The following is a 14,299-nucleotide window of genomic DNA, read 5'->3' as shown; positions in this document are numbered from 1 at the left end:
TGGTCTCTTCTTCTTCTTCTTCTTCTTCTTCTTCTTCTTCTTCTTCTTCTTCTTCTTCTTCTTTTCCGGCCACCAGGGGACACCTTAACACCAGCTCACATGAAACTGCTCACAAGGTCTTCAGATTATCTCCAGTATCACTGTCGGGAGTTCTGTTGTGGTAGACGTCTCAAAAACTCAGCAAACTTATGAAAAATACGGTCTTTTTTTTTTTTAGGTGTCCCTTTAAATAAACAGCAGCACATATTATTGGTCTCACTTTGTTTAAATTTGTTTTGTTTTTTTAATTATTTATTTTAGAAATTACAAATAATTGGCTTTGAGATCAGAGATTCCCCAAGATCCTCTGCAACACCATCAGTTGTCTCTCTGCATTTTCTGTTTGGGTAAAAATCTGGGTTGAGTGTGTTTGAGATTTCTTTCTTTTGGCTAGTTTCTATACATTTTGTTTCCCTCCCTGATCAGTGACACCCAAGGGACCAGTTTGCTTTGACCCTTTTGTGATTCAAGTGACGAGTGTACGTAGGCTACACCAACATTTAGGGATTTTACGAACAATTCTGGTTTTGTTTTCTCACCTTTGGGAATCGTTTCTACTGGTTAGAGCAGTCTTTTTTAATCCTGGTCCTGAGGTTTTCCCTGCTTCATCTGCTTTCCCAGATGAAGTATTGTGTGACATATCTTCTTCCTCTGTGCCATAGATCGTACCGTTATCCAGAAAGTATTAAAAACAAATCAATGAGCCACACTGTTGTACCAGGTCACATGTTTTCTTTATTAGCACGAACACACACTGCGGTTTATTTTGACTCAATCCCACACACATTGTCCTGCTGCCCCAAAAAACTCAAATGTGTAATAATCCGCCGCTGAAAATAGTCCCCAACAAAAGCTGTTTCGTCATATGTGAGTAACATTTGTTAAAGTTAAAGTTGTTAAAGAGTTTGGGGCTCGGTGCCACACACAGGTTAAAGAAGTCAGAGTATTTAGAGATGGAGTAACACACACACTGGTTGGTTTTGGTTCTGCTTGGCGCCGCTCATTTGTTTGGCCATTTCTTGTTCATGGTAGCTGACTGTTTTCATACACACCGCACACACAGCGATTGAAAACAACATGCTTATTCCCCTTTTTTAAAAAATTGGAAAATCACTAAATGAAGTCAAAATAAGAAATAAGTTTTCTTACCAAGTAAATAAGTTAGACAATTACAAGTGCAAAGGTTGGTTTTACAAGGTCCCCAAAAATAATGTGTCACAATTCATTTGATTTTTTATTGCGTACCCATGCACGTGTATTTTAGTACTTCAGTACTTTGCCACTACGACAGTGCATTGTTTCTTGATGTCTCTGAACAGGGAGCAGTCGAAGTCGATGTACAGAGTCTTCTTTCCCGCCTTGTAGGGGAAGAAACCGAATTTGATTCTCACTGTGGTCTTTGGCTTGATATCGTTGATCCTGTGGGAGACACAAAGAACAATAAGAAAAACCTTCTACACTGTAAATGATGCAGTGTTGTGCAGTAAAAACATGCAAATATCCCAGCCAGGATTGAGGTATTGTACCGTTCCTGATTTAGGACAGTTAAGCTACTTTTAAACTGATTTATTTGAACAAAATATAACATTTTAGTCCTGACTTTTGCCAAACACGTCCTCCAAAGGTCTCAAACTCAAATCCGATCTCATAAAAGGCAGCTGTACAAAACACACTCACACACACACACACTTACTTGACTGAGATCTCATCTCTAAACAGGCCACCTCCACTGAGAGTCAGCGTGCAGTCCTTCAGGATCTCATTGACCGGGTTCTGGAAAACCACCACCCCCCTTACAATACTATACTGTCTGCCTCCAGCTTCCACCTGGAACACACACACACACACACATTTTAGGAGATTATTCAAATACACTCAGTCGGGCAACCGAACTGCAACCTGTTGAAAACAACACTACCCATAATGCATCAAAAGGAGAAGAGAGAAAAAACAGAAAACAAGAAATCATTGTGACTTTAATACTTCATATTTGCAAAACCATGACCCATTTTCTCAATAACAATAAATCTTACACCGCTTAAAAAACAAAAGTGCTCATAATCCTTAACTACATGGACTCTTTTAGCTGAAGGGCAGGGATTTCTGGCAGGCAAATGTTTCTCTGTTTGTGTGTGTGTGTGTGTGTGTGTGTGTGTGTGTGTGTGAGCAGTCCCTGCAGCAGCAGTAGTGCAGATTTAGCTCTCACAGGACTGAACATGCTGCTCTTACGTAATATTCCCACAGTGGAGAAAAAAGTCAGTGGTGATGACAGCCTGCAGCTTGCAGGTAAAACCGACGAAAAGATCAGTAGCACACTGGTTACAAAAACACTGTTTTGGTGATATCTGAAAAATATGTCGCGTCACAATTCCAACACACAAGGCTTGTTGTGTACTACACAACTCTTTGTGTTGGTATATGAAAGTGGCAGCCCCTCAACTAATTTGACGGACAGTTAAAGAGACGACAGGTGATCTCAGAGAGGTTTTCCACTGACCTCGACAGAGATGGGAGGATCCTTCAGCACGATGTCGTCCACTGCCAGGCATGTGTGATCCGGGTTCTTTTTGTCCGTGACCACGGCCGACACCTTCATGATGTCACTCTCCACCATGAGTTTACTGTAGGCCGAGAACGGGACCCGGATCGGGATGAACAGCTCTTCGATAGACAGAAGAAAAGAAGGGAGATTTAGAGTCCAATTCAATGAAAACAGTATTTTTATCACCTCGCCCTCGTTGTATCTGAACACGCAGACAGTTGTGGTTTAATTTCTCCACTCCTCTGAGATGTCAGTTTAGGAATTTCAGCCTCTAAAGTTCAACAGCAACATCTCCACAGAAGGAAAATCACCTTTCCCGGGCTGCAGCGTCTTCTCCTTCATCTCCTGCTGGATACACCCGATTTGTTTGCCGTTGTACCTCATGGCGTAAGTGCTGATGCTGACGGACAGCTGCCTGGCAACAGTGCTTTCACTGTTCAGCACCAGCCTCAGTTTCACCTCCTTCCCGTTCACCGGTTCGGACACCTGCAGCACCACACAATGAGAAACAATATTTACATACTAATTTCTTGCACAGACTCTTTGAGGAAGGTGGCCCAAAATGAAAAACGGGCTCCAAAAAGAACATATGACCCAAATAACATCAAGACGCCTAAGATGTCTATTCAGTTGTTTTTTTTAATTTTCAAACTCTTTTGTTTGCAAAATCTACTGTATATAAGTCAATGTAAGTTTTGATTTTGTGTCCCTTAACATGTGAACGATGAGGTGTTACCTCCTCACAACAAAGACGAAGCTTTGAGATTTTCCAAGGTTGATTTTCTGCCTTCGTTATAAAAGAAACAATAGAGACGAGGCCGGAAATGAGGAGAAAGATACTGCGGCAACAACGGTTCCAAGTTGCGATTCGTGCTCAGCATCTTAAACCCGAGGATACACCTACATTTTATTTTTGAAAATGCATTAATTACAGCCAAAATGAAAAACAATGACTTTTGTGACCGTAGATGCTGCGACGTACCTCCTCAAATCTCACGGACAGTGGAGGGATGGTCACTGGGATTACTTCCTCAACATTCCCCGACTCGTTCCCATCCGTTCCCGCATCCTCGCCTGGCTCACCCTCGTCTTCCTCCTCCACCTCTTCATCCTCATCCGTCTCCTCCGTCCCTCCATCCTCATGTGTCTCCTCCGTCACCCCATTCTCGCCTGGCTGCTCCGTCTCTGCACCCCCGCCGGACACCTCCATGTCCTCATCCTCGCTGAGCTCCTCTATCTCTTCCTCCTCGTCCCACTCCTCCTCTTCATCAGTGTCATCTACGGTGTAGTCTCTGGTGATGGCATATTTAAAGACAGTCCTCTCCTTTTCTGATCCTGTAAAGGTAGGGATTCAAAGGTAGTCAATTTCCCAAAAAACACTGTTGTGCAGCAGAAACGGCTGATGTTTGTGTGTGATGTGTTCGTCAGGTGAACCCACCCTCCTCGTGTTTGTAGGATCTGGTGATGTTGTTCCTCTTGTTGGAGCCAACAGACTTGGTGGAGATATTCTGACCGACTCTGTGTATGTCGGACCAGATCTTCATTTTCGTACCGTCAGCTTTGACCTGACACGAAACACGGACAAAAACAAACAATTGGAAATTCATTACGTTACAAACACAGACAAAAGTAATTCTTTTAAATTATGTCGATGAGGTTGGGCCCAAAGCTCTGCTCACTGACCAGCCAGTCAACACAGTCGGCGTTGACCTCAGCGAAGACGAACGGCATGTCGTATTTGACGTGTGTTTCTCCGCTCAGGACGGCTTTGACCGAGGCTGGACCGCAGCAGTAAACACCTACGGATGGAGAGACGATCAAAATCACGGTATGTATTAACAAAACTTCCCAAACGGAGTTTATTTCCACAGAATATCAGGTCAAGATTTCCTCTGGAGCACTTGACATATGAACAACTGTCAGACTAATTACCATGAACTCTTTGGAGCATATTTATGCACCCCAGAGGACGAACACTTCTCATTAAGCACACTTTAGGAGCTTTATGCTGGCGCCACCCTCAGAACAAAATGTTCAACAGTTCAGGTGAAACATCTCATGGGCACGCATGTTTTAAAAGGTTTATTTTTTAAACCCCTCAGAGACAATTGATCTCTTGACTTTCACACTTTTGTCCATTTCCATGAGAAAAACATTATTCAGAACAGTAGTGACATTTTTTTTTTACTGAAATGACCAAAAATAGCAATATTATCATTATCTTAGTCATCAAATGAGTTGATTTATGATTCAAAACTAAAAGTAAGCTTCTAAAAAATGTCATAGCCCGTCGTTATCAGAAAACAATGACTATGTAGTTTGACGATAAAAGCAGCTTATTACAACCCATATTGACGATTCTTGTTAGGTGGCGACCTCTAGAGGCCGAAGTAAAAAAAAAACGCCCGTCGGTATGGGCCCTAAAACGCCACATCGGTCGACCCCTAGTAAGAAGATTTGTTGTGTATTCCTCAGGTTGTTCATGTCCTCAGATAAGAAAAGAAAATGTGTCCCAGGTAAAGTTAAGGGAGATAGAACCAGACGAGCCGTACCGTCGCTGAGCTCTTGTGGTGTTGGATCCAGAACTTGCCATCCGTCAAATTTGCCTTCTGTCGACAGGTCTGGCCGCTTCATCCAGCCCTCCGTCCACACGTGGAAGTTCCTGAAACACAACACAACATTCAGATTCTGCCACAGTGGACTAGATCCTCTATTTTTCTTTCTTTCTATCTTTCAGCTCTGATTTTGGTGCCTCTTTAACCTCTAAATGCTTCAGTATGTTGACCAGCTAGTCTCTGACTGTGTCTGTCTGCTGTTTGCAGCTGAGCTGGCAGTGTACAGTTGTTTTTTTAAGAGCATTTCTGCTGAGAACAGGTGTATGTTTCCTTCTTCGTTATGCTTATTTGCCGTTTTGGAAAAGTCCCAAAGAAAATAGCATTTAAAGTATCGTGGGTTAATCCTTCACTACAACAGACGGTAATGACTCCTTGTATTGGCAGATCAAGGGCTCCGGGGTGTGATGACTTCAAGTGAATCACCACACCATTAAAATCATTTTCATTTTTTGCACTCAGGTGTTTCAGACAGCTTATGTAGTTGTGACATGGTGACATGATATTTGGCTCAAGATTGTTTCTCGTTACGCCTGTTTATTATGACCTGGCCTCTAAAAGCTGGCAGCACATTTCCTCCTGGGACAGTTTCATTGTTCTTATATGTCAGAAATCGCCTCTTCATGTTCACCACCTCTGAGGAGCGGCACTCGTCTGGAACGTTACACACCCACAAAATGTATGACATGAATAGCACTCAAGTATCAACTAGCCTTGGCTGCAATGACCTTATGACTTATGACTTGATTGTTGAGTCTACAGGTTCATCAGGGACACACGCTGGATATGTGACGAAGAGTCGGTAGGACAGAAAGGATGACACTCACTTCTCCACGTATAAATTCAGCATTTGTTTCCCTCATAAGTTGCCAAAGACACCATCTGCTGGCACATTACTGTTGTTCGGCCTTGTAGCGTTGCTTTGCGGGGACATTTCTCTTTTATTTGACAAGTGGAGGATCTGTTTAGTTGTCTGTTTGTTGACTGTGTGTGCATCCTCAAAGTAAGAAAGTGCAGCCACTCACCAAATACTGTCACGTGACGGTATCTCTCGGACTCCGTAGTCGGAGTGGTACACGTCAATCAACATATTCGCGTCGACGTCGTGGGCCGACTCAAAGTTGCTGACCACGCGGCAGGGGATGCCCAGGAACCGCATCACTGGAACCAAATGCAAATATTTGAGTTAGTCACAGAATTTCACATCAGTGTGTTGGTTTCTCGTATTAATCTAATCAGCACAAAATGGGCAGAGCTAAATGTTGTTTTTTTAACTTGAATTTGCCTTTCGATGTTTTCATTTTGTTGTTGCATCGTTTTAGCCTCATTGCTAAGCTGCCACGGTGGCGAAATCATGACCATCCTCCCCGAGTGAAAAAGATTTAATTTACAGTCGAAGCAATATATCGACATATTCAGACTTAAAAACAGGTCACATGCAGGTTTGCACGCCTTTGGGTCGTACTTTGTAGGAATTTGTGCACAAACTACTTCCTCGTGCTTGAGCGTGTCCTTTACGTACACACAAGATCATGATGTGCACAAACTGACGCTGGCTTGATTCAATAACATTCAGTGTTTCCCACCCAGAATTTTAACTTTCCCAATCAAGACGCGCATTTGTCATTTCATGATGCACACAGGCCAGCGGACCTTCCTCGTTGTCTAATTTAACGTGGGTTGATTTATTCACAATGTCAACTCGTGCAATAACAAACAGTCCACCTTCCCAACCCTGTGACAAACACTAGCATTCCTCTTTCAACCACAGGGAACAAAACCTAACCCTCACCCTGTCTCGATGAGAACACGTCTTGTGTTGGCAGAGACAGAAAGGGAGGTGGCTGTTATTAATACGTTTAAACTACCCATCCATTCAGTCATTAATATCAACATGATGGGACATGTGAAAGTGTAGTTCTCTATTCTCCATATTGTAACATGACTTAAAGGAACAGTTGACCCAAAAATGTAAATTCAGTCGTTATCTCCTCCCCCTCATGCCGATGGAAAGTCGGATTAAGTTTCATAGTCCACAAAACATTTCTGGAAAGCTCCTAAACTCCTAAGCCCCTAAACAACTGAAGTAGGTGGATACTTGTTATAAAACGATGAAAACAAACAAAGCAAAGCTCGTCAGGTGTAATCCAAGTCTCCAAATTCACGTGTTACAACGGCTTAAGAGTCGTAGGCAGAGCGGAAAAGAACAACAGAGAAAATGTCTGACAAAATATTAATCTTTACAGATGTTCACCTGAGCACATCACTGCAGCAAACACCCAGCACTGCCCGTACTTGACCGGGCGGAAGCCATTTTTGAACCACTGCTTGAGGATGGTGTGACTGCCGGACCAGTGAGACGGACGACGCCCGGCTGTGTACGGACTTGACCAGCGTCCCTGCACGACACCACGGTCATCTTGAGAGTTGATCTGGAAAGAAAACACACAATCAAGGAAATAATCATTTCCATATGGAGACTTTTCCCCTAAAAATTACATCTTTATTTTCTCAGATTTGGCTCGTGGCCCAAAAACTCGAGGGCACGGCTCCTCCAGAGAGAGAAAAAAAAGATAATTTTTTAACTCAATAGAGTCTTTGTTTGTCATAAAACTAATGAGGCTGTGATAATACGTCATTATAAAGACGACACAGCCAACAGTCGCATTAGTGACGTTGTCTCGTAACTTAAACATTGTAGAGCTGCTCCTGTATATTAGCAGCTCACAGAACTGAACCAACTCTCCTTTCACATAACTGCAGTCGTCAATATGAGCAGATTTATTGTGATTTTCATCTTTTTTTAATACCTTTTTTTGAGCCGAGCTGACGGCCATGTTGGCGTTGGTGACGACGTAGCTCACAGAGCGGTTTCACACAAAACTAGTTGATATTTTACTTTAATTTACGACAAACTGCGACTTTCTTGACTTGAAAAATGATCTTTTAAATTGACAAACATCAGATGCGTGATTCAAGTTTTCTTTTCTTCACACTCTTTGTCCCCAGCCCCAGAATGGTATTTGTCTGCATCGCATATCAGCCCATAAACGTCAGTGCAACATTTGCTTTGCTGCTATAAAAGCTTAGTGGTTGTATCTTTGCATTGTTCTCACCATGGCGCTGACCACGCGGCCCACGTAGATGGGGTTACAGCGAGCAGAAACATCATCAGCTGGGTCTTTGTCGTGTTTGCGGTTGAGGTCCAATAACCTCAGACAAATCAACACCATGTCCTCCTCAAACTGGACGGGAGACAGAAAAAGAGGAGCTGCTTATTCAAACTTAAACATCATGTCGGCGGCATATCTGAGCGGCTGGATTCATACTTGCAACTTCATGTCCAAGATAATAATTTATTAGTTAAAACTCCACTGATGTCACTCAGTGAATGTGTGTGTGTGTGTGTGTGTGTGTGTGTGTACCTGTCCAAAGTCCCAGCTCATACTAGAGATGTAGTTTCCACTTCCTCTGAAGACTTTTCCTTTTTCATTCATCACATATTCCTGTCTCTCCTTTTTATCAGGCAGATACACCCAGTCGTCTACGGAGACGGTGCATTGATGCAGACAGACAGACACACAGACAGACAGACAGACAGACAGACAGGTAGATTGATTAGATTGTTTAAATGTATCCGGATACTTCACTTAAGTAAAAGTCCTGCATTCAAAATCTTACTTGAGAAAAAGAACACAAATGTTATGAGCCAACAAGGCTGACAAGTGGCAAAACAGTATGAAAATCAGTTTATTCAGTCATGAAAACAAAAAGAGTTTATTTATTTTGTTTGTTTGGGCAGAAAAATGAAGATATTTCTCTTCTGATTCAAATTTCTTGATAGTGCACCTTAAGTTTTATTAAAACCTTGGTAATATTATCATATCCCCATAATCTGAGCTTTATTTTCCATACAGGTGGATGGTCGACCTACCTGGACACCAGGGGTTGAAGAGCACCACCAGCATCGCCAGCAATGATTCTTCTCCCTTGTAACGCCCGACCAGGAGGTACTCCCCTACGGGGGCGTCAGCAGGAGGTGTAAAGGCCAGTTTCAGGATGCCCAACTCCGGGGAGGAGGAACTGTCCAGTTCAACTTTCCACACGGCTATCGCTGACGGTGAACGCTCCACACCAGCAGGGATGCTCATGAATGACGCCGTCCCCCGCTCCTGAGATGGATGCGATCCTGTAGAGAGGAGCCACATTCATTACTTACTGCCAACACAATTAGATAAAATGATAAAGGATCGTTTAAGCGCACCAGATGGATTTGTTAAACAAACCCTTTTGTGAGGCGTGTCAGGTTACGTTAAGACTAGATCCTGGTCAAGTTAAAGTTATGCACAAAGCATTTTTAAGTCCTTACAAGAGCTCCTAAGGTGAAAAACTGTCTGCAGGGAGGAGCAAATGGTGGACGCTGATGGTAAGTTAATGCAACACTACAGTTCAGATCATGTAGGGATAATGTTTGTGGCTGATCTCATCAGAGATGCACTCACATCTCCAACCCAATAACACTATAATGCCTGAAATTAAACTGACACTGACATACAAACATATTCAGCACCTGTAAAAATGCAGCAATGATGTCCGTAAAAAAGTCTGACAAGGTCGGGAGAAGCTATACTGCGCATGTTCACTGTTAAAGTTCACACATACGACAGGAAGTTATACATTTCTATGGCAAAATAAGATTTTTTAATGATTTATGTCAGAACTCAACATTGACTAAACAGTTGGATTACTGCGTTTTTGGCTTTGTAGGGCAGCAGAGACTTTATTGTCTAAAAACTATTCAAAAAGAAAAACTGAATAAAAGACCAACCTGTAGTCACATTCAAGTAAAGCGGCTCCTCGTAAAGGTTGAAGGATTGTGTCAGTTTGACGGTCAGGAAGAAGGACTGGCCTCTCCTCACAATCAGCTGTTTATCTGAGATTTTTTTGGTGCGGTGCTTAAAGTTGTTTGACTTCGAGTGGAAGTCCACTCCTTTAAAGACTGAAATGAAAAACATGCAAACATCAACTGGTTAACATGATTATCTGTACATTAAGGTCAATTAAATGTTCATTTTATGACAGTGATATTGAACTTTATTACCATCCACATCGAAAAGCAAAGGTCTCATTATTCTGTGCAGCCATCATTTAATTAATTTGCATCAGTCAAACATGTTTTTAATGTTTGCATGTCCACCTCTTCCACGTCCAAAACTTGTGCACAGGGAAAACATATCAAATATGGTTTGTGCCATTTAAAAAGTTGCCCCTGATGGTCACAACGAACTGTAAAATATATTATATACATGACATCATACACGTGAAGGTGTGGTGTGATGCTGCAATGTTCCTGCATGCAGATGATCTAAACCGTGCTCACTGAGCTCACTGTGCACTTAGTTATTACATAATGAGTCACAAATACCTTAATGCCCTTTTACATAGAAAATAGACTAATGATTAATGTCACGGATAAACTGTCTTACACAGACAGATACTGCCTTTGTTGCTCCTGGTGCTGAGCCAGTTCTGGGTTTTTCTTTCGCAGGTGTGGAAAAACCTGGATTTGACAGAATCTAGGTCAGGGCGGGGAGCAGGTGGTTACGTAAACACACTCAACGATGTGTAAAATGCCACTGATGTGGTTTACACGGTGTAAGGAATGAGCTCGAGAGCGAGATCGTCTCACAAACACAACCCTGATCAGAGCAGCAGGAGGCAAACGTATTCAATCACCCATTCATCGTAACAACTGCGGTACCTGAGTCTGCAGGGGTGAACTTCTTCTGACACATGACACCTGTTGGTTTCACCTCAAAAATATATAAGTATGTATATATTTCTATTTTCTGCTACTTTTAAGATTGAATGCGTCGTCAGAGTCAAAGAAAAACACAGATTCTTATTCTGATAAATGCTGACCCTTAGTATACAGGATATACATACGTATAAACACATGTATTATTAACTTGTACGTGTACTTTTGATACTTAAGTACATTTAATATCAGATACTGTCAGACATCTACTCAAGTACTATTTGCATGGATGACTTTCACTTCTACCAAAGTAATTTTTTAACGCAAGGATGATAAATAAGATACGAAAAAAGTATGAATGTGAATAACTAACTTTTTTTGTTCGATCTACATTAATTACATGACAAAAAATGTTTGGGGGGCAGAAATGATGTCACATTTTCATATTGCGGTTGTTTCTCACAGGAGTTTTATTCAGTCGGTAGTCCTTGAATGTCAAGTATTGTGCTGCAGTCGCTCAGTTTGAGGGACTTGGCTCGGGGGTTAATTCAACACATGCACAGACCAGTCAGTTCACCTCCTGAGCACTGCTGAGGAGCCCTGGAGGAAGGCAACTAGCTCCTTACTGCTCAGGGCTTCTCATTACAGCCCCCCCTAACTCTGATATCCCTCCATACATTAACGCATGTGTTTGTATTTCAGGCAAAGAGTGAAAAGAATCCAATTTCCCTTTAAAAGGGATGATTAAAGTTTGTTTTTCTGCTCGTTCTGTGATAATAAATAATACTATCTGCGGGCCTGTTAAGCGGCAGTGACATGTTGGTGCAGGCACGGGGAGATACGTTAACCTCAAATACATTCCTGACACGGTTTCCTGTCAACATGTGTAACTTCCAAGTTGAAGCTTTTCACTGTTACTTTGAATCCAACTTGTTTTCAACAGTGAATCAAATAACTGCGTAACGTGAGAGCCGTTGCTTACTGTGATGAACCCATTGAGTTTTCAGCAGCATCTAACCTCTGCGTGCTCATTGTTTTGATTTCTCTCAGCCTATCGCGTGCTTCGAATCAGCCGGAAGCAGGCAGCTGATCTCAGTGAACAAAATGTTAATCAACCTGTAAACTTCCTGATCAGAATCAAACAACAGACAACATTAACAGCAAGCTGAATTACATTTTGGGGAATTTTGTGGCAAAAGACATCACACACATTTCATTCACACATATACACAGAGTAAATGCAGGCAGGGTTGGGTACCACTGGATGCAGAGACCCACGCAGGACGAGACTGATGATAAATGTACTTAATACAGATTCCTTTGTAAAGAAAAAACACTGGTTTACTTACCAGATTCTTTAGCTTCCTCTGGCTTTGGATCCGTCATCTTTACAGATGTTTCTGCCTTTTACAACTGCAGATGTAAGGACAGATAAATGTACGCTGGCTGGCGATCAACAAGGCACTGACAGGAGGCTGAGCGTTGATTTATTTATAGAGGAGGACCTGCCAGGCCCAGCCCCTTTTCACATTTACATGCAACAGGTTTGGTCACCTTGGATCATTTAACCATTTCCTTGACAGCAGGCCATGAAACTGAAGATAATGAACTGGTTGTACTTGCTATAGATGTCAACGTCAAGGATCCCCCCTAGTGTTGTGATTGCACTTCACTGACGTGCCTGTGCAGGTGCTGCCTCCACTCAAACTGTGTTAGCTGTTCGTCAAACACAACTGCTTATGCACTGTAACTGTACATGATGATGATGATGATGATAAGAAATTGCATGCACACTAATATAAAAGTCAGACATGCTAATCCTTCTGAAACTGTGTCTAACGATGACTTCATGTATTATTTCTGGTGTAATGGCGCTGATCAGATAAAAGACTGAGGCAGAATCAAGCAAACTAAACTGGTTTGTCCTGACCTGTGGCTGAGCGGCCGAGATGACAAAAACCTCAAAGACATTCTTGGATCAACGAGATGTTCTGCAAAGTAAGAAAAGTAAAAAATAAAACAGTAACATAACTTTGTCTCGAACCTGATTTGAGGTGTATGGCAGAAGCTCATTTTGAGGTTGTTTTGCATTTGCAGGTAACTTTTAACCTTTTAACTTTCAAGTGTGGGTGTGTGTCTGTGTCTGTGTGGGTGTGTGTGTGTGTGTGTGTGTGTCATGGTAAAATGTGGTGCGTTCTGTAGCAGGAACTAGATAGAGGAGTATTGTGCCAGATATTAGGTTTTGGCGTGGTAATCCATGTTCCCGGTGTTACACGGTGGTCGGGCATAAACCGATTACCTCACTTGCCCACCGCCTCCAACGCTACAATTATAAACCTGCCGCAGGTGTCTGCTCCGTGCAGCAGCGCCAGCAGCAGAGTCGCAACACAGATGAGCAGGAGTCGCATTTCACTTGTGATGTGACAGGAGTCAGGAGAGTTTACTGACAAGACGATGAAGGAGGACTGAAAGAGCACCTGTTTAACCCCGATGCTAACAGGGAACCTGATAACGCTAACGAGGGAAAAGCAGTCGGTTTCTTCACTGAGAAGTTGGAGGTGTGCGGCCCGTTGCCTTCAGCTCCTTCTTGTTCCATTATTCCCACTGACTGAAATATGTCAGGGAGTAATTTCATTCAAACTGATCTGCTACCAAAAAATGCGGTTAATAACTGTAGTTTTGCTCCGTAGATGCTTTGCTGTTAAACGACAGTGATGCTGAACTCACTAAACACATTGCAGTTCCTGTCAACCCATGTTTTACCTGTTTACCTGTCATTTCTTGTAAACGGCCGTTGTACCGGTGCGGTCACTCTCTGTTTGGCGAGTTTTTTGTTACCTCACAGCCACGCAAGATGTCCCTGAACTTTAAAGGTCGAAGTCAAGAGATCAAAAGAAGATTTGAGTTGAAGATGGGTGTGGTTCGACTACTGAAAACTGATCAGGGTTTTTCCCGGCACAAAATTGGGCGATGGCAGTGATTCACTTACCGCCACCGCCTTATTTGGTGCCTATTTGGGCAGGTCATTTACATGACATTTTAAATTTGTGCCAATTTCAGATACTTTAGGCTAATCAGATTGTAACAAGTCAAAAAGTAAGTAAGTATATTTTATTTAGGTGTGTTAATAAAATATAACAAAATATACTAATTTACAGTTAAAGTGCCAAAAATGTGAACTATCCTCATCAAACAGCAAAGTTGGAAAAAAAAACAAAAACAAAAAAACAATAAGCACAATAATAAATCAATAAGATCGTTGCATTATTGGATTTTTTCATACACATGGGTTTACAGACTCTAAAGGACGTAGCACAGCCCACTAGCTTCAGCACCGCAGTACTTGCT

At 42.2% G+C, this 14,299-nt stretch overlaps 1 protein-coding gene across 1 annotated transcript; it reads right to left on the bottom strand.

Moving 5' to 3' along the window:
• Positions 1-809: 809 nt before the first annotated feature.
• tgm8 (transglutaminase 8) lies at positions 810-12,389 on the bottom strand. Its single transcript, XM_073468950.1, is given in 16 exon segments — positions 810-1,458; positions 1,733-1,831; positions 2,505-2,700; positions 2,893-3,067; positions 3,564-3,626; positions 3,864-3,916; positions 4,020-4,146; positions 4,265-4,380; positions 5,134-5,243; positions 6,219-6,354; positions 7,448-7,625; positions 8,310-8,438; positions 8,619-8,737; positions 9,128-9,382; positions 10,022-10,192; positions 12,301-12,389. Coding segments are annotated over 16 exon segments (2,115 nt in total). The 5' UTR covers positions 12,338-12,389; the 3' UTR covers positions 810-1,307.
• Between the last annotated feature and the right edge of the window lie 1,910 nt (positions 12,390-14,299).

The sequence above is a fragment of the Pagrus major genome, chromosome 6 (genome assembly GCF_040436345.1).
Source record: "Pagrus major chromosome 6, Pma_NU_1.0".
NCBI lineage: Eukaryota > Metazoa > Chordata > Actinopteri > Spariformes > Sparidae > Pagrus > Pagrus major.
Note: the sequence above shows the minus strand (reverse complement) of the source record. Positions and strands in the feature narration are given on the sequence as shown.